This window comes from Netta rufina, assembly GCF_964035555.1.
Source record: "Netta rufina genome assembly, chromosome: Z".
Lineage (NCBI taxonomy): Eukaryota > Metazoa > Chordata > Aves > Anseriformes > Anatidae > Netta > Netta rufina.
Window position 1 is genome coordinate 30719124 of NC_140126.1, and position 20519 is coordinate 30739642.

General features: G+C 43.3%; 1 protein-coding gene across 3 annotated transcripts in view; it reads left to right on the forward strand.

Annotated features, from left to right (window-relative positions):
* Positions 1-221: 221 nt before the first annotated feature.
* The window catches only part of SNAPC3 (small nuclear RNA activating complex polypeptide 3), a 28914-nt gene continuing 8616 nt past the window's right edge, over positions 222-20519 (forward strand). For all 3 annotated transcript variants that reach the window (XR_014619310.1, XM_084305470.1, XM_084305469.1), the window contains exons 1-8: positions 222-480; positions 8935-9012; positions 10065-10149; positions 10912-11016; positions 11372-11521; positions 16695-16777; positions 18027-18191; positions 19241-19348. Coding sequence is in view for 2 of the 3 variants with exons in the window: in XM_084305470.1 (XP_084161596.1) it covers positions 224-480; positions 8935-9012; positions 10065-10149; positions 10912-11016; positions 11372-11521; positions 16695-16777; positions 18027-18191; positions 19241-19348 (1031 nt within the window). In the remaining variant the exon portion in view is untranslated. The remainder of the gene's footprint in view (positions 481-8934; positions 9013-10064; positions 10150-10911; positions 11017-11371; positions 11522-16694; positions 16778-18026; positions 18192-19240; positions 19349-20519) is intronic.

Consider the following 20519-nt stretch of genomic DNA (forward strand, 5'->3'; position numbering starts at 1 on the left):
GGTTCCGTAGCAGAAATTTTCAGCCAGGCGCGACGAAAGACTGCACGCCCCCATCACACCCCAGCGCCTCACAGTTTTAAGGACTTTATTTTTTATTATTAATGTTTGCCACGCTGCCCGCCGCGTTCCTCCAGGAGCGGAAGGGGCGGGCATGTCCCTGAGGACGTGACGCGTTTCCAGATGGCGGACTACAGGCCCCAGGGGGCGTCGCGGGGCGGCGGCCATGTCCGTGCCCGTGCCCGTGCCGGTGCCGAACATGTCGGCGGCGGCCGCCCCCGAGTACGAGGTGGGGGAGCTGCACAGCCGTGCCTTCAGTGTCGGCGCCCTGGGCCGCGCCTGGCGGCAGCAGCTAGGGCCCCCCGACCTCTCTCTGGCGGCGGAGGAGGAGGAGGAGGAAGATGAGGAGGAGGACGACATGGCCGTGGCGGAGGAGCTGGGCTGCGGCTTGGAGACGGCGGCCGAGCTGCGGGCAGTCTGCAGGTGGCCGCGGGAGCGGGGGGCTGCGGGGGTGGGTGGGTTCCTCCCCCCCCCCTTCTATTTTCCTCTGGAATAAATAGTGGAGAAGGAAAACGTTTCTGCATAGAGCAGTGCTGTGCTTTTCCTTACGGTGTGGGCTTGTCGTGGTGATGAACCGGGTAAAGACGCGGCGCTCTGCAGGTAACGGCGTCCCTGCGCAGCGCTGACCGTGTGTGGGTGTGTGTGTATGTGCTCGTAGGACGCCCTGGTGGCAGAGGGGGAATTCAGGTGAAGAAAGCAACCAGACATCAGTCTTTACACCGCCTAGACGGGCCCTGGCACCCTACGGGGGTAACTTTTGACCCTGTGCATCCTCAGCCTCTGCCTGCTTTCTCTGTCGAGGCTGGCTGTGCAGGGCTCGGCTCCTGACGCTTGGTGCAGGGGACAGTGCTGTTGTGCTGAGCTGCCCAGCCGGCACTGGGTCTGGGAAAGAAAAAAGGTTCTCATGTTGTTGTGCACTGGTTCCCATGTAGCTCTGCTCCTATTTGCAGACCGGTGAATTGCAAACTTGTGCTAGCACGGGAAGGGGAGAACCATCGGCTGAATATGAGCCAGCAGTGTGCTCAGGTGGCCAAGAAGGCCAACAGCATCCTGGCTTGTATAAGAAGCAGTGCAGCCAGCAGGGCTAGGGAGGTGATCGTCCCCCTGTACTCAGCTCTGGTGAGGCCGCACCTCGAGTACTGTGTTCAGTTTTGGGCCCCTCGCTACAAGAAGGACATCGAGGTGCTTGAGCGGGTGCAGAGAAGGGCGATGAAGCTGGTGAGGGGCCTGGAGAACAAGTCCTACGAGGAGCGGCTGAGGGAGCTGGGCTTGTTCAGCCTGGAGAAGAGGAGGCTCAGGGGCAACCTTATTGCTCTTTACATTAAAGGAGGCTGTAGCGAGGTGGGGGTTGGTCTGTTCTCCCATGTGCCTGGTGACAGGATGAGGGGGAATGGGCTAAAGTTGCACCAGGGGAGTTTTAGGTTGGATGTTAGGAAGAACTTCTTTACCTAAAGGGTTGTGAGGCATTGGAACAGGCTGCCCAGGGAAGTGGTGGAGTCACCATCCCTGGAAGTCTTTAAAAGACGTTTAGATGTAGAGCTTAGGGATATGGTTTAGTGGGGACTGCTAGCGTTAGGTCAGAGGTTGGACTCAATGATCTTGAGGTCTCTTCCAACCTAGAAATTCTGTGATCCAGGTGCTAGATCAGCAGGATCTAACATGTTAAGGCTGAGAGGCGTCAGACTGCCAGATCAGATAAGTAGTGAGAATCACCTGCTCTTACCCGACCTCTAGGAAAGGCTGGATTTCACACAGCAATTGCTTCAGAAAGCGTCACAGCTGGTGGTTTGCCTGCAGCTCATCAGTTACAAAGATGCACCAGAGCTCTGTTGCTATACGTATGGCTTTGTGCAAGTCCCTTGATGGTTGTTTCCTCAAAGGAGGGAGAAGCATGTACTTTTTTTTGTAAAAGCAAGGTGGAGGTGGCTCTCTTTCATGCATGGAGTAGAATGAACTTAGTCTCTGTAGTGCTTTAACCCCAGCAAGCAGCTGAACCCCAGGTAGCTGCTCACTCACTCCCCCCAGCTGGATGGAGGGGGAGCACTTAGAAAGATAAAAGCAGTGTAATGAGAAAGAAAGAAAGAAAAAAGAAAAAGAGTAATAATAAGAGGGGGGATGACACAAATTAAAAGAGTGACAGAAAGGCAGTTGCTTACCACCAGCTGACTGATATCTAGCTAGTTGCTGAGTATGGTGCCTCCCCCAGTCATCTTCCCCTCTTCTTACTTCTGAGCACAATGTTGCATAGTACAAGACATTCCCCTGTTCCTCTGGGCCAGCTTTGCTGGCTGTGTCCCTTCCCAGCTCCTGGTGCACCCCCAGCCTTCTGACTGTCAGGGCAGTGTATGAAGCAAAGACCTTGCTGCTATGCAAGCACTGCTCTGCAACAAGTAAAATGCCAGTGTGATGTCAGCACTGTTTTCATCATAAATCCAAAACACAGCACCAAAGGAGCTGCTGGAAATAAAATCAGCTATCCCAGCCAAACCAGGACAGTCTCAGATGTGAACAAGAAGGCAAAAGTTGGTAATGTAGCTGGAGTTGCTATCTATATGGGTACACTAAGTGCAAGGTGCATATGAAATCGGACAAGTTGTGTGGTGAGTGTCTTGCTAAATGTTTCCACGCTTTTACTTCAAATTGTGGTGATAACATGACAGCAAAGCCAACATCAGCAACGTTTTTTGAGATGTTCATTAACTGGTAATTACTGTTTGTTTAAATGGTGATGGTGCTTGAGAGGGAGGAGGAGGTGTAGGAACGTACCACACTGCTTCAGTAAAAGGCAAGAAACATGCAGAATTGGAGCCCAGGAGCACTGAGTTCAAAGTTGGAGCCCAAACATACCTGTGTGTATGTTGTGTGTGATGGTGAAAGTTTGGGAAGCCAATCGGAAATCAGGCCCTTTAGGGACAGTTGTAGTGCAGGAAGAAATCAGGACAGTGAGTTATATTTTGCCTTGTCTATGGAGGAGAAACTTGCTAAGCGTTCTCACATTTTCTAGTGCTAACTTAACTAACCCAGTGCTTTGCTTCAGCTGTCATAGTCCTGGTGATTGGGATTTTTTTAGCATTACTAGGCTTAGGAAAAATAGAGGCTGATGCTAGCATTATAGAGGCTAATGCTAGAGGCTAGCATTAAAAACAGGTCATGTGTTCTGGTGTGGCAGCACTTGTGCAAATGACTCTTTTAAGTTCTCCCTCTGTAGGTATAGTTCCTGTTCCTGTGCTGTGGCTTACTCTCTGCAGTGACCCTGTTTCTTGATCCTTGATGCTGCTACTTTTGCTTAAATTTCAAGCAGATTTTCTGTGCTTTATATTTCCCTTCCTTTATTCCATGCTCTTCTCTTCTGTCTCCTTCCATATATGACTGCTACATTTCATCTGCTGTCTGCATTTGCTGGGGTTACAGAGCAGTGCTGACCATTTGCTGCTGAGTAAAACGTGGAAAGTGATGCTGCGAGCAAGAAATTTTGGAAAAGGGAGGCAAAAAGGGAGAGAGGGTCTATGAGGGAGAAAGAACAGATCATCTGGCAGCTGCCTGTTGGCTTTGCAGGAGAATGAAGATAAACCTGCACATCCTGGTGTGACCTTTTCCCTCATGCAGGCTGGAATCCCAATCCCTAATCTCCACGTGCTTTTGCTTTCAAATTAAATAGTCCTAGCCTCTTGAATCTCTCCTTAACATTGGCCAACCTCAAGTCACCACCTCTGATCACTTTCACTTGCCTGCTCTGAGCTGTTTGTACTCGTCCCTTGAGAAGAGCTGTGGACTGCACCAAGACCTGTTCTGTGCAGTCTGCTGGTCACACTTGTTGTTGGTCTAAATATAGTTTCCTAGGCACTGACATGAAGGCGTGTTGGATATAAACACATTTTCTTGAGTGAGCTACTTGTGACTGAAGTTCTGGCAAGTTAAGCTGTTTTGCTTTGGTTAGAAGAGAAATGGCAAGATGTGGATACTCCTGCTGTACCTGTGTTTAAAAGAAAACTCGTACAGCAGGAGTAAGGGAATCTTTCCTAGACTCAGGATAAAGCTTCAAAACCCACAGTAGAGTCTTTTTCACAATATTTGTGATACAGTGTATCTTTAAGTATTCCTTATGATTTAGACTTTTCTGGTGAGAAGAAATGGAATAATATTTAAATGCTGTTTAACTTGCTGTGCATCCCAATGTATTGTGGTTGAATCTCTCCTTTTTTTGCACCTGTGTATTTTTCCATTTGCAGGAGAATAACTGCACTTTCACTTTACTTGAATTTGACTCAGTAAGGACAGTTTGCATGCTGCTCAACTTGTTTGCAAACCACGGTTGTATGGATTGTGTGCAGGTATAAAATGCAGTCCCCAGCTAGAAGATCCTGTCAGCTCTTAAATAACCAAGATGTTGGGAGAGTCAGGTTTTGCCCCTTGTTCCGTCAGTCAGCACAGAGATTTACGCTGGGTGTCAGTAGTGATGTTTGAGAGACTGAAGTGTTTTAATGCTGGAGGTGCTCGGCTATGTTACTCTGTTCTGCCTTCGGAGTGGTTTGTTGGGTAGGCTTAGGCTCAGATCAGTGTGGATTTTAGGTAGGTCAAGAGAGGTGAGGCTTACAGGTACCTTATTTCTCTTCAGCTCTGATTCACCTTCTTGTTTTATTAGAAGGAGGTAGTTGTAAATATCTCTAGGGATGTGTTATAAAGCTGCATTAAGCTAGCATTAGTGTCTTACCGTATTAGTATTTAGCATCTCGTAGCGTTAGTGTCTCAAAGGTGATGAAAGTACAGCCCTCAAAATATGTGTCATACAGAGAGTAGTATAAACACGGTATCTGTTTTAGCAGAAAAGCATCAGGCAAAATACTAAAGAATCCTCAAAGTTTTTAATTTCTAAAACAGAGAAAGTTTTTTGTGTTGCCAGAATATTCTGAGAAAAGTGAGGCCGTGGTGATTAAGGGCTTTGCTGATGTTCTGTTTCCATGTCCAAATTACCACAGGCCTGGCCTTAGGCTTCTTATTTTTAGCCTTCTTCCAAGGGGACGTGAATTTTGTGTAGTACTTTGCATGCTTTATTTAAGTGCGACCTTTGCCTGTTGTTCCCTGTCACTATCCTACAGTTCATCTCAATGCCTGTTAAGCAATTTGGGCATCTGCTGTAATTATTTCCCCCCAGCCATAGCTGAGTGCACTGTTGTGTGTATGACCGCTCTTTGTCTTGAAGCAGCTTGCCTCGGGACTGAGGTGCGCCTGGTGCAAGCTTTCTGCTGTGCAGTTTGGTAAGTTAGGCACGTGACACCCACTACCTGGGCTTAATTCCCCTAGGGAATAGCCATACACCTTACCAAGGCAGATTTTCCTAAAACTGTGGACCAAGCATTTGTGGTGTGGTTCCGCTGCAGTGGAGTTACTCCAGTGTGGCCTACAGAAAAGGCCATGTAGCAAGGTCTCTCAGGACTTAAATGCCTGTGATACAGTGAGACTGATTCAAAAGCCTGAAAAAGGTATTCTGCATGTAACGTTCCTTTAGAAATCAAAGGTTTCTGACTTTGAGGAGTTTGAAATGGCAGTATCAAGGCTCACAAAGGTCCACGCAGCCTCCTAGGAATCCAGTGTCATTTTCTCTTTGTGCTAGCCACCATTCCAGCCTTACACGGAAAATGAGGAAACAGCTTGCATGACAGGTGTTTTTCACTGTGTCTTCTTGAAGCTGCTTCCTAGGGAATGTGAGTTGTTTCCTGGCCTGGATGATTAGTGGGCATTCTGCAGATGCCACAGCCAGAGATTGCTGTCTAATGCTATGGGTGGGAAGGAAAGCATATGTTAAGTACTGGTGAGTTTGACACCGTATGCTTGTGTAGAAGGGAAACTGACTTGTGGAAAACAGACTCCACAATCAGTAAGACTGTAAAGTAGGAATGCTTATGCAGCACAGGGAGTAGTCCCACCAAAATCATGCGCACGTGACATGGCAACTTGCCATGGTTATGTAAAGAGCTGCATATGCAATAATATGCAATATACATGCATATACAATGTGCCTGTTCATACACATAACCTGTCCCTGCTTCATATTAAAATTAGCTCAAGAAGTCATTTTCATAACCTCCTCACATCTGCACTTGTGCAATGTCTCCTGGTGGTGGTCGCCGGGGTTTGTGGGCATGAAGGTTGGTGACTCTTCCTCGTCACCACTAGTTGACCTCTTGTGTTTGCGCAGACTCAAAACCACAAAATCCTCATCCTGACAAGAGCTCCTTGGTTCTTGTCCATCCACAGAACCAGTTTCTGCAAGTTTCTTAAGACAGGCTCACGCTCCCATCAAGAGACTAATCTTGGTAAGGGGCCCAAGGCTTCTTGCTCTAATTAATTTGCACAATGGACAACAGTTACCAAAGACACTAAGTAGCATCCACTAGTTTAATACTGTCAGCGCTCTACCTCTACTTGATAAGATTCTCCTAACTCCCTCTCTCAAAATGGGATTTTGTTGCCTTTGATGTAGGTAGAATTTTACAACAGTAGGTTTCAAATCTTGCAAACAACCTACACGTTGCTTAAAGAGCAAAGGGCCTAGGCATGTTTACAAAATGGCAGGACCTCAAGAAATTCAGGGCTTTTAGGTAAATAGGGTCACTGATGCAAGTGCAGGAAGACTTCAGCAAACAGCCTAGGCAAGCTGGTGGGATGTAGATTGTGTTTATTGGCCACAGAAGGGTTATTTGTGAATTGCTTTACCTGCCAGGGGCTATGTTTACTTCAATGGATGGGCTGTTCATAACAGTGACCTGTGCTGAATGGAGAACAACCCTATCTAAAGCTGATGCTTGCTGTATATTCTCCGAAGTACTCTTTATGTTGCTTAAAATGACTATTCCTTAGCAGCAGTCTGCATCCAATACAGGGCTGACTTAATTGTCTCTGCCTGTAGTTCCTCTGGCGGGAATCTTAAGGATAAGGTTGGTTCTTTTTCTAAGGGGTTGCAAGGAATTGCTGCATTGTTTTTATTTGTTTCTTTTTAAAAATAATACGTCTGAATGAATCTTCTCAGTAACTTGAAATACACAGAAAAATTCTTATTTTTCTTTTGGAGTACATCTGGATGGTGTGAAAGTATCTAAACAGTAGTAAATACAAGTAATCGTCAGTGCAGAATAAATTTATTGGGTCATCAGAAGTAGGCCACCTACCCTGAACCGAAACCTTATCTCTGACGTTTACTTACTGTCAGCTGATAGCAGCTGGTTCCAGACTTCTGTTTCTCAATTGCTGTATACTCCTGTGCAGTCCTGCTCTAATGACTTACCCATTACTGCAATTATAGACTTCCCGAGCTTAGTATTGTTGACATGGAGGACATTAGAAGATGATAATGAAAAAGAATATAACCAAATCATGCATTACATTGAGAATAGATAGTACAATCTTTTTTTTTTTTTTTCCTCCTGGATTCCACGAGTGCTCTCCTTCTCTATATGGAGAGGTTTGCATAGCTTTGTTGGGATTCAACCTGAACAATGACATAAGCAGCGATATAAGCCCTGACTTTATATAGTCTGCAAGCAGTGGGGAGACAGATCAAGTCTGATTCAAAGTGGGTGATACTTCTCTATTTTAAATGTGTGGGTTTTTTTTTTTTTTTTTTTTTTTAGACTATTTTCATGTTGGATAAAATTTGCCTTGATTAATAATAAAATAATAATAATAAAAAAACTGTTTTTTGAATCAGCATTTTTCTGTGTTTTTAAATAAAAAAGGTAAGTGATGCTAGTATAATAGTGTCTAATCTGAAGCCTACACATGGATAGTTGGGTCTGTTTGTGGCGTGATGTGGAATAACTTTATATTATAAAGCTGTGACAGGATGCAGATGTGGTGTTCTGAAGGATTTTTTTTATTTTATTTTTTTAATGTATTGATGAGAAGGCACTTCTTTACTCTGAGGGTGATAGAGCAATGGCACAGGTTGTCCAGAGAGGTTGTGGAGTCTCCTTCTCTGGAGATACTCAAAACCTGCCTGGATGCCATCCTGTGCAACGTGCGCTGGGTGATCCCGCTTGGCAGAGGAGTTGGACTAGATGATCTCCAGAGGTCTCTTCCAACCTCGGCCATTCTGTGGTTTAGTGAGAAATTTCATCCTTGTTTATGGTATGAAAGCATGACATTTGTATAATCTGTTTAAATCAGTACTGCAGCCAAACCAGTTCTGCTCTTCCATCCTACATCCTGCAGTGATTTGCACTACAGCAAAAAATTCTAGTTAGCTGTACTTTGGAAACTGTATGGGCACAAAGAGAGTGAGTGTTAAAAGGGTCTGAGGATGGAAAGAAGGATGCAAGGAAGGGTGGACCTACTGCTTTCAGCAGAAATGTTGTTTAATTCCCACTGGAAGAAGTAGGGTGTAAATTAATGCCTTAATACAGCAGTCAGTGCTTGTGTGAATGTGGTGGCTTGCCTATATGTGTTCAGGTGAGTTGTTAGCTTTGCCATATGGGTTGAGGCTGATGGTTCTTTTTGGTTGAATCTGTTTTGCCATATATCATCAGAAAATTGGAGCAGGTGGGTGGGATTTTAAAAAGTCAAGTGACGTTCTTAGTTTATAAAAAGTGTTGGACGCACATGGGGCTTGTTACACCTCTGTAGACAGCTGTGCTATGTTAGGAAGAACGCGAAACAGAGAAAACTTGCCCAATGTCTGTGAAAGCCAGGAATAAATTCAAGGACTCTTTTACTTCTGGTTCTCTGTCTTACCAGGGCATAAGGGCAGTAGAGTTGATTTAGGCTATGCAAGCTGTGCCTTGTTTATTTGCATTTTACTGTCTTTGTTCCTTTTAAGAACAACTTACAGATTTTTGTTAAGTATGAAAAAATGTGCAATAACTGTTTTCTTTGTTGTCCTAGTGTTGATATGTTAATGTCTCCCGATAAAGACAAGGACCCGGAAGTTATTCCTGAAGATAGCAGTTTACTAACTCTTCGGTATGTTGCTACCATATACTGTCTGTATCCTCATTTGGGGGAAGGGAAGAAGACCAAACAAACACAACAGCAAGGTTAGCTGCATGTTCATTTTCTAGGCCATGGCGTACTTTCTGAAGCAGTGTCTAGAAATACTCTAAGGGCAGAAACACCACGTTAGGACAAGCTAGTTGGTATGAGCCTTCTGCTTGAATGTTACTTTGGATTTTTTTTTTAATTTTTTTAATGAAGATATGACACAGAATACACCATCTTTCTTCCTGGAAGAAATGAGGATTCCTGAACCTAGGTGCTTCTGAATTAGTGCATTTTGAGCACACAGGAAACTTCCTGAGAGCATGTGAAGAAGGTTACTGTAAAAAATAAAAAAATACATCTTTAGTTCTTATCTCTAGCAACCCACAGTCCTATTGTAACATCCGAAGTGTTACTACTGACATTATGGCCATATAGTTCTTTAAAATCTTCCTGAAGACCTTCAGGAACCTTCAGAAGGGGGTGAATAGACTTGTCCTGGAAGTTAAAATGGGTTTGTTATTCACACAGTGGTTAAATATGTGTATTGTAGTCAATATTCTAGGTGTTGCGCTCTTTGGGTTTTTTTAGAAGTTCTTTTTAGGAAAGTATTTCCAGGGGTTGAGAATATTAGTGTTTTTGTTTTTTTTTTTTTTTTTCCTTTTTTCTTCTTTGTTGGAGTATGAATTGAATTTTTCTAAAGCATGAGGACTAGAAAAAACAGCTTCCTCAAAGGTAGCAAGGGTCTGTAGGGTGTCTGCAGGGTCAACATTTTGTTTTCTCTCATGTTAAAAAACTGCCCACAAACAAACTGTAATTTGAGTATTGAGGGGGGAGAAAAAGCTGAAATCCACAACCTGGGATGATGAATAGGAATTGTCAAACAGGATTATTGCAAATGTTGTTTGTACTAAGATGGCCAGAAATCTTGCTCTTTGAAAGCTGCACTGTAGTGCCCTGTGTTATTTGAAATATGTCTACAGATTGTGTACAGAAGTTGTTTAATGACGTTTTTGTCCTGTGTTTATGTCCATCAGAATTAGAAAGAAGGTACTAGAGAGGAGAGAGGAAAGAATCATTGTGGATCGGGCTTGCAGGCAAGAAACTCTTGCCTATGAGATGGTAAGATTTTCCTGTCATCTCACAGGAGTTCAGTGCTGCCTAGCACAGCCAAAATCCAACTACTGATTGCTTTTTTTTTTTCCCCATTACTCTCCCCATTTCCCCATTAACCTGTGTACACTGTAAATGTTTGCAGATCTGAATCTGCAGATCATGACTGAGATTAAAGACATTTTATGGAAAGATAACACAGGAACTTTTCTCTTGTTCTGTTGATACCAAACATGGTAAGGAGGAACTCCAGCCCCTTACCGCTGTATGAGTGCTTTTACTTGGCTGCCACTAAAGCATTGTGTAGGGTGTCAAGTGTACTGAGCATTGTATGAGCTTACTGTAGAGCTAGACAAAATGCATAGCATTGTTGCTTGCAGAGTCCTGTGTTGATATCTAAGCTTTAATGTATAAATAGTTGTCAGCTGGTTTCTGTAGAGCTGAAAGAGGAAAACAGTAGAGGCGAAGTCCCTAGTTCTGAGCGTCATAACCCGTGTTTCTCAGCCATTCTGGTTTGCCGCCGTAGGCTGTCTCTAATTGGCAAAAGTACCTCAGTTTCTCCAGAGCCGAGGAATAAAGGGAAATGTTTGAAACCACAATTTTTCACTTTCCCATGTTGAAGGAACAAGGCTGTTAATTCAGAAGGCTGCAGAAAGACAGTCGAAAACAAGTTACGGTTAGAAGAGTTTCTCAGACTTTTATCCAGGGATCATGGTATATAAGAATTTGCCAATATAATGTCTATTTGTATCTTTTTTTTTTTTATTCCAGGAGTCACATGCAATTGGAAAGAGGCCAGACAATCCAGTAGATCTAGTAGAAGAGGGAGAACTGATTTTAACTCTGAACATTTTCTATCCTGTCATATTTCAGAAGGTTGGTACTAAACCCTTTAAACTGTATTCTAATACTTCTGCTTGGGTAATGTACTGCTTTCCCAAGCATTTAAAATCAGTGACACCACTGAGGAAGCATGATAAATTCTTCAGCTGTGGTAACTTCTCAAGGCTTTTACAGAATGTGTTTTTCCCTTTGGTACTGGTATACACAAAGATATTGCTACATAAAACTGGTAATTTCCATCTGTAAAAGAGGCTGAGGCAAGTTTAAATCTTAAACAGGAAGGTGTTGTGCTGTGTGCTGCTATTAAATACCTCAAGCTGTCAAGTCAAGAGCAGTTCTTATACTGAAGTAGTTTTCACTTGAACCTTTTATGCTGTTTTCTTTGTAGCATAAAGATCACAAACCCTATCAGACAGTCCTTGTACTGGGCAGCCAGAAGCTTACTGAACTGAGAGACTCCATTTCCTGTGTCAGTGACCTCCAGATAGGTGGAGAGTTCAGCAGTCAGCCAGATCAAGCACCAGAGCACATCAGCAAGGTAAAACCTTCTGCTTGGAGCACTTACATGTAAGAACTTGGAAAACATAGTAGGGAGGGGCTTGTTCATTGTTGTGTGGTTTTTTTTTTTTTTTTTTTTTTTTGTCCCTTCAGTACTATATTTAGCTAGATTGGTTCTGAGTGGGGTTTGCGCCACAAGTAAATACTTCCTGGTGGCACTGCCAAGCTGACCTCCTACGTACATTTTTGATGGCACGTCAAGAGAAATGTCATTAGTGCTATTGCTGGAAAGTAGTAACCCTAACAGTGACTTCTTGTGGAGAGATGTCCATGTGGACTGTTTTTTACACTGAGCAATATTCTGAAACACCAGAGGTAATGGAAAACTAAAGATGGACTTTACATCTTTGAACACAACTCATAGAATCATTAAGGTTGGAAAAGACCTCCAAGATCGTCTGGTCCAACCATCCCCCTGCCACCAATGTCACCCACTAAACCATGCCCCTAAGCACTGGGTCCAGCCTTTCCTTGAACACCTCCGGGGATGGTGACTCCACCACCTCCCTGGGCAACCCATTCCAATGCCTGACTGCTCTTTCTGAGAAGAAATGTCTCCTCATTTCCAACCTGAATCTCCCCTCATGCAACTCAAGGCCATACCCTCTAGTTATCTGCTAGAAGAGGCCGATCCCCAGCTCCCCACACCTTCCTTTCAGGTAGTTGTAGAGAGCAATAAAGTCTTCCCCGAGCTTCCTCATTTCCAGACTAAACACCCCCAGTTCCCTCAGCCGCTCCTCACAGGACGTGTGTTCCAGGCCCTTCACCAGCTTTGTAGCTCTTGTATGGACATGCTCCAGGCCCTCAATGTCCTTCTTGTAGTGAGGGGCCCAAAGCTGAACACAGCACTCAAGGTGCAGCCTCACCAGAGCAGAGTACAGGGGGACGATCACCTCCCTGGTCCTGATGGCTGCACTATTGCTGATACAAGCCAGGATGCCATTGGCCTTCTTGGCCACCTGGGCACACTGCCATTTCATGTTCAGGTGAGCATTGACCAGCACCCCCATGTCCTTTTCCTCTGCACAGCTTTCCAGCCACTCTGGCCCAAGCCTGTAGTGCTGCATGGGGTTGTTGTGGCCAAAGTGCAGGACCTGGCACTTAGCCATATTGAACCTCATCCCATTGGCCTCTGCCCATCAACCCATCCTGTCCAGGTCCCTTTGCAGGGCCTTCCTACCCTCCAGCAGATCAACACTTCCCCCCCAGCTTGGTGTCATCTACAAACTTACTGAGGAAGCACTCAATTCCCTCATCCAAGTTATCAATACAGATTTTAAAGAGGATGGGCCCCAACACTGACCTCTGGGGAACGCCACTGGTGACCGGTCACCAGCTGGATTCCACCCCATTCACCACCACCCTCTGGGCCCAGCCCTCCAGCCAATTTTTAGCCCAGTGAAGAGTGTCTCTGTCCAAGCCATGGGCTGCCAGCTTCTCCAGCAGAATACTGTGGGAGACCATGAGAAAGGCCTTGCTGAAGTCTAGGTAGACCACATCAGTGGCCTTTCCCTCATCCACCAGGCAGGTCACCTGGTTATAGAAGGAGATGAGGTTGGTCAGGCAGGACTTAGCTTTCATGAACCCATGCTGACTGGGCCTGATCCCCTGGCTGTCCTGTATACACTGCATGATTGCATTCAAGATGCCCTGTTCCATCACCTTTGCTGGCACCAAGGTGAGGCTGACAGGCCTGTAGTTCCCCAGGTCCTCCTTCTCTATAGATGGGAGTCACATTAGCACATCTCCAGTCATCTGGGACCTCTGTGAATGACCATGACTGCTCGTAGGTGATGGAAAGTGGCCCACAGCCTCTGGGCAGTGTGTGCCAGTGCTCTGTCAGTGTAAAATGTTTCTCGATGTACAGACAGAACCTCATGTGTTTCAGTCGGTGCTTGTTACCTCTTACCCTGTCACCGGGCACCACTGAAAATAGCCTGGTTCCATCCTCTGTGTACCCATGGTGATGAGATTTCCTCTGAGCCTTCTACAGGCTGAGCAGTTCCAGTTCTCTCAGTATTTCCTCATATGAAAGATGCTTCAGTCCCTTCATCCTCACGGCCCTTCACTGGACTCTATCCAGTAGCTGTATCTATCTTTGCACTTCTCCTTGCGGAACTTCATCAGGTTCCTGACAGTCCTTTTCTCTAAGCTGTTGAGGTTCTTCTGCATGGCAGCATGACCCTATGACTTATCAGCCAGCCATTCAAGTTTTGTGTCATCTGCAGACCTGCAGAGGGTGTATTTCACCCTATTCTCTGGATCATTAGTGAAGGTGTTAAAAAGGACTGGACCCAATGTAGACCCCTGGGGTACACTGCTAGTTACTGGCTTCGAACTAGATTTTGTGCCACAGATCCCACCCTCTGGGCCCATCTGTTTGGCCAATGTTATAAATTAATAGTATAGCTTATTATCAAAGTAATATAATTTATATGATGTGTGATAATGCATAATCTGAAGAGAAACCATAGTGAACTCTGTACGCTGGAACCTGCACATTCTGCATTCTTCTGTGCAATCTGAAGAGAAACCACAGTGTACTCTGCATTCTGGAAACAGTATGCTCTGGTTTCTTGTCAGTTCATATATTATCGTCTATTATATATTGCATAATTTATATTACATTGATAGTATATTATTTATAATACTGCTTGTATTGTACTGTTGTATATATAAAACTGAAAATTTTTGCACATTCCCATTTAAGACAACTGAAAGATGTCCTCCGTCTTTTCAGTTATATAAATTAAGTAGAATAATCTTTCTACCTAGCTACTAAAGCAGTGGCTGATCGGTTCCGAGACTAGAGGGTAAACTCCCTTCCTGTGCATGCAGAGGAGTCATCTGAGACTAGCAAAGCATTCCTAGAAGACAGGGTTGAGATGTGGCGTCCTAACACAAATAACTTTTACAAAGTAAATGAATGCTACCATGCCTGGCCTCCCAGCAGGAGTTGTTTGTGAGAGGTGTGCTTTGCTTCCATCTGTTTGTTTTCCTGAAGCATGACTAGGAACTGCAACAAACAGCGGAGTATAGGCTGAGTGCATGTCAGTAAAGTTGCATGATTACAACAAAATGTGTGTGTTCCTTCAGCAGGCAGGTAATCAGCTGTCATTGGGGTAGAATTATCTTCTTTTGGTCTAGAAAGAAAGTAGTAGCTATACTTACTAGAAGTGTGTTAGCTTTTCCAAATTCTTGACAGTTAGTAGGATCCTAGAAGCTAATTTAAATCATAGTGGCATTATGAGAAGCTACCAAAAAGAGGCTGTTGTATGCAAGGTAGCTGTTGATGCCAGCTTTGTCTTCTCTTGAAATGAAGTTGGGGTACATAAGCTGAGCAGAAAGATCAAGTTCCTGCTCTCATTCGGTAGGGAAACATCTGTAGCTGTTCAGCTGATGCAGAGGGCAGGAGACTTTCTGGATTTTGTTGGTGTAAGTAGGCAGAATTTATTTCATCTTGGGTTTTGTGATTTTACTCTTTGCATCTGTGCCATTTTAATTTTTTTGTAAACAAGCATTTGAGTCAAAGCAACATAAGGGGGATGTTTAAGAAAACTAGTCAATATGGAGGTGCTTTATTCCACAGAACAAGGATCTTGATCTTTTGCGTGAGTATTATTATTATGAGTATCCCCTGGAGAAATGTGATGAGACATTCCTCCTTGCATGCTGAAGGATAATGCAAAGTCTGAGCAGAAGGAATGTGTGAGTCATATCTCTTGCTAGCGTTAATCAGGAAAGACCTGACTCAGATTCCCCAGAATCTTGACCTTTTGTCAAGGGAGATGGAAAACGGCTGCCTTCTGAAGCTTGGAGCAGCCTGTGCCCTTCAGTCTGTGCCCTTCAACCTCCCCTCATCTCTAACAATAAATGCAGTGCAAAGCTGGCCTTCTTCTGCAGCCCCAGGTCCAGGATAGACTTGTTCCAAAAGAACTTGGAAGAACACAATTTAAATGTGATGGATAAAAAAGCACAGATTTTGTGGTCATCTCTCTGCTCAGACTGCTTGTTTGTATAAAGGCTGTTTTGAAACCAACAAAAGGAAATTACGGAAATTATGGAAAAAGGAATTACAGAAAGCAGATGTGTGCTTTAATTAAGCAATTACTTTTTTCTTAGGTATCAATGATGTAAGTATTGAAATAAAAAGTATGTATGTTCTTCCCTATCTTACTTTTGTCTGTGTGTATATATAATGATATTCTATTCCATTTCTTTCTCCTATTGTAATAGCTTTATTAGTTACAAAACTACACACAGTTACTATTTTGTAGAAATAAAGTATGGATCTAACTTTAGTTTTGGGAAAGGACAGTTCTCTGAATACTGCTGTGCAAGCAGTCTGGATAGGTAAACATAACGATACTTAACTGTGTTATTCGAGTAGGATATTTTCTCCATATTTTGTTCCTTCTCAAGAACATGCATGCTGCAGGAGCTATTTTTATGGCTGGATATGACTTTACCTTAAATAGTTGTATAGTTCTTCTGCAGAATTTGTTACGTATGTGTGGACAGCTCATAGGTTAGCTCAGTTTCTTGGGATGATTTGGAAAGTGACAATGCTTGCACTGCTGATATGAATGCCACAACTTGTTAATAGTATTTGATAGAGAAGGTTGGTACCAGGCATGCCTGTCTGCATGTGACAAACTTTGTAATTAAGGGAGCATTTTGAAGGAAGCTAGATTTTCTTCTGATCCCCCAGAGGTAAGGGGATTGGACCTTCCAAAATTGCATGTCTGTCTTGTTTATGTAGATAAGACTAGGGACTGCTCCTGTGTAGCTATCTTGTCTCTGTTGTGTGTGTGTGCACATGCAGGCGACAGGATTGCAATTATTCTCTGTCATCCCAAGTGCTCCTTGTGATGTTTTGTGTTTTATAGAAATCCATAACTGCAATGATGGGGATAGGAATAAGAGAATTAAAATAACTTATATTGCCTTGAGAATAATATCAGCAGAACAACTGCATGAGCCTTCTTGTCAACATCTAAAACCGGAGCAAGGTTTATCTCAGTAATCTGTAGAATGAAATCTCTAAAAGTAATTTGGATACCTGAAGTGCTTGTTTTTTTTGACGTGTTCTTGTAGTGTTGAAGGTGTTAAATATCTTGTAACACTAATGTAGACTTCTCTTTCTTTCTCAGGATCTCTACAAATCTGCTTTCTTTTATTTCGAAGGCATCTTTTATAATGATAAAAGATATCCAGAGTGCAGAGATCTGAGCAGGTACAGTATTCATAAACGTAGGCTATCAAAAACCTTAAAGGACGGGAAATTTACTAAATTTTTATTATGATTTGTGGTGTTTTTAAGACTGGAATGGTTAGTGTGTAAATCTAGAATGGACTTTTCATTTCTACTCATATCACTTATAAAAAGAAAGAATGCAGTTGTTTCTCACAAATTCTGTTTTGATGTGTTGGAATGCTGTGAAAGGGAAAACATTCTTTTTCAGTGCCCTCCTTAGTTGTGATGACCACCCAAAAGACTTGTCTGTGAGGTGGAAGATGGGTTAGAAGGACAGCAAGCTCAGCTGTGTGGGAATCAGTTGTTCTGCTCCATCTTGAAATTGTGCTGAATTTAACCATTTTCTGGTTTAACCATTTTATGGTTAAACCAGAAAAGAGACTGGTAGGAAAAGAAATGCAAGACAGCATTCCCAAAGTCTCGGGTATCTCTTATTTGGAACTATACATACCATTTAAGCTATATGCCGTTATTTTGAGGAAGTGGGGACTTAATGACACATTAGTGAGACTTAGGAGATTAAGTTGTTAGAATGGCGTGGAAGAGCTTTGCGTTCGAACTCTGTTCCTGTTGTGCCAAACTTGGTATGTGATTTCAAATAAATTAATTATTTTGCTGCTGCTTCTCTTTCTGTCCATGAGCAACTATGATTTTTATGGAAAAGGCTGTGATGACATACACAGTTCATAGTGAATATATAGTTTATAGTGAAATGGCATGTATGTAGGAGTACACTGAAAATAATTGTAACAGTGACTAGTGCCCTTCCAATCCTAAACAGCTGTGCAGTTGTCAGCCTTGTTTCTTCTTGGGGAAAAAAATAAAATAAAAAATGAAACCAACAGCTTTAAAACAAAGTCATAGGCCAAAGGAACAATGATGACCTGAGTAATTGGAATGCTTTAGAAGTGTCAGACTGCAAACGACCTGACCTGGATGGGGTGCCACCAGTAGTGTGCACTCCGACTAGACCTCCTCATCAAGCTACCTGGTAGGGATTAAAATGCAGGTCTTCTACAAGAACAGTGCGCAGTTCTGCAGAGCTGTGTTACTGCTGTGAAGTTACCTCATTACAACCTGTTGTGAACTCTTTTCTTTTCAACCTGTTAAACTGTATCTCACTGAAGAGCATTGCATGTTCCCTGAAAAGTAAGGAAAAGGAGTATTCTTCCTTTCTGCATGTTTGCAGCGTATAGCCTTGCCATGCTGATGACCTTTCTATTTTCAGAACAGTCATTGAGTGGTCAGAAGCCCATGACAGAGGCTATGGAAATCTTCAGTCAGTTAAAATGGAGGACTACACATTTAACGATTTGTCCCTCAAAATTGGCTTTCCATACCTTTTCTGCCACCAAGGGAACTGTGAGCACGTCGTTATCATCACGGATATAAGGTAAGTTTCTGCTGTTTGGGAGTTGCCAGGCAATTAAAAGCAAGCCTTCAGTGGACAAACTTCAGACATTTAAGTGCTGAATATCTGTTAGACTAACTTGAAGATCACTCATGTGTCTTTCTGCAGGATTTATTTAAGATTTATTCCATATACCACCTTAGAAAGGAGGAAAGTGGTCTCCCTTGCATCTTTTTGTAATAGTTTGTTCTGCATAAAAAATCTGGTTTCTTACTAGCATGACATGACTTGCAATATGGGAGGAATGGCACCCACAGTGAAGAGCCTTTTCTATGCAAAGCCAGTGCGTGCCAAATTTACAAAATAATTCTGGAGCACTGGGCAGCACACTGCGGATAGCAGTTCTGGCTACAGTCAACTAGACTTGGTAGTTTAGACTTAGTGCCAGGCAGCAGAAACTGAAAAGGGGATGGAGGAATGGAAATAGTGGGGTGACATGGATGGGCAAAGCACAGGAGGGAGAAGGTGACAGTGGCTGTGAAGTGGCAACCACATCAGGAATAGAACTGTTATGTATGCTCTGCTCAACATATAAAGGGTAGAGAGAGCACTCCTCTGAGTGTCTGTAGATCATTTTTTCCTCCTAGAAGCCTGATATATCTAAGTATTATTAACAAACGATATCTCTCAGAGGAATACAACCCAAAGAAGGGTCTGGATGTCACACGATGATGATCTCAGGGTTGTGAACCTCTGAATATTCTCCTAGTTATGCTTGTGCCTGTTAGTCTACACAGGAGGTGTAAGCTTTAAACTGTAACTTTGAATTATTTGCTTGAATGACTAGAGTAAATGGTCTGAGAATTTCTGAGTTAGTAACACAAACTAAATTTACTTCTGATGATAAAAGCCACAGATGGTGCAACGAGCAGTCTCATCTGAATACAGATGAAGACTTGGAGAAATGCTAAGCAGAAGTAAAGTCATAGTTTGTACTGGAATTGAAGTCCTGCATCCATGCTTATGTACAGATCAGCTCCAACGTGTCTGAGTTTTTATTGTATTTTGTGTATTTATTTATTTCCTTCAAGGCTTATTCATCATGATGATTGCCTGGACAGGAACTTCTATCCCTTGTTAATCAAGAAACACTGGTTATGTACCAGAAAATGCTTTGTATGCAAAATGTATACAGCCAGGTATGCTACATAATTTATCTTTTTAAGGTGTCTTCTTAAACAAATCTTCATAGATGTTTTTACTAACTTTCCAAAAATAATCAGAGCTCTGTATGTTTTTGGTACACGATGTGAATAATCTCCATCCAAAAATCCGTAAGTGCTCTGAGATTCTATATTTCAGGCAGGTGTCCCTTGAAAAGGCTTCCTGTAGGTGTAGTCATTGGGAGGAGATGATTCAGGATGATCAAAGAATTGTAATGGTGCAGAGGTTAATTCTTTGGCTCAGGTTCTTTTGCATAAATACAGCTGGGCTCTTGATCGTTTACTTACTTTTGAAAATCTCAGTGTTGGGGGAGTACGATGCATTTTTACCTTACGACAAAAGATGCGAGAGATAAATTCTCTTACAGAGCTTTTGTTAAATCCAGCATTTAAGTCTGACTTCAGTGTATACAAATCTGGAGATTTTCAGAAGAAGAGGGCATGTAGCTCCCCCATGGATAAACTTCAGACTTCTGCCTGAAAGCTCTGTACTGTGCTGGTGCACTTGAAGGAACTTCTTGTGATGCACAGATTTTCTTCAGATAAAAGAGCAGAACGTGAACTTGCTACTGCAGGGTTTAGTGCTGTTTTCTTAGACATGAGAAAGCCTTTCAGTAGTCATGGTAGAAAGTTCTCTCAAGGAGTTCTGTGCACTAAACTAGGCTCCTTGGTTTTATAGACCTGAATGGTTTCTTTACAAAAACCCTTACTGCCTCCCTTGTGTTCCCAGCACCCTCCCCTGCCCCCCCTCCCCCCAACAAGCTTAAACTCTGTCCCCGTTTGACACCAGAGCTGTGTTCTGTTACCTTGCTAGTTTGGCCTTAGATTTTGCCTGGAATTAGGCAAAGAGCCAGTTTTCCATCATGACAGGAGCCTCTTCTAGGGTTCCTAGCAGAGCCCCCAGAATGCCTTCACAAGTGGCTATAATCTGTGAGGCATTTGGCCAGAACGGGGGGTGGAGCCAAAGGGTCAGTTTGGGGGAAAGATGGGATAGGGAGGGCATTACCAGAGGTGATGTAAATGCATTAAATTAAAACGAGGATTAAGCACTAAGCTTAAGTGGGGAGATGCTAAACCATGGATGCCAGAGCTGCTTTGGCTGTCTGTCCTGTATGTTGTAATCTGTGCAGATAGCATCTTTAATCAC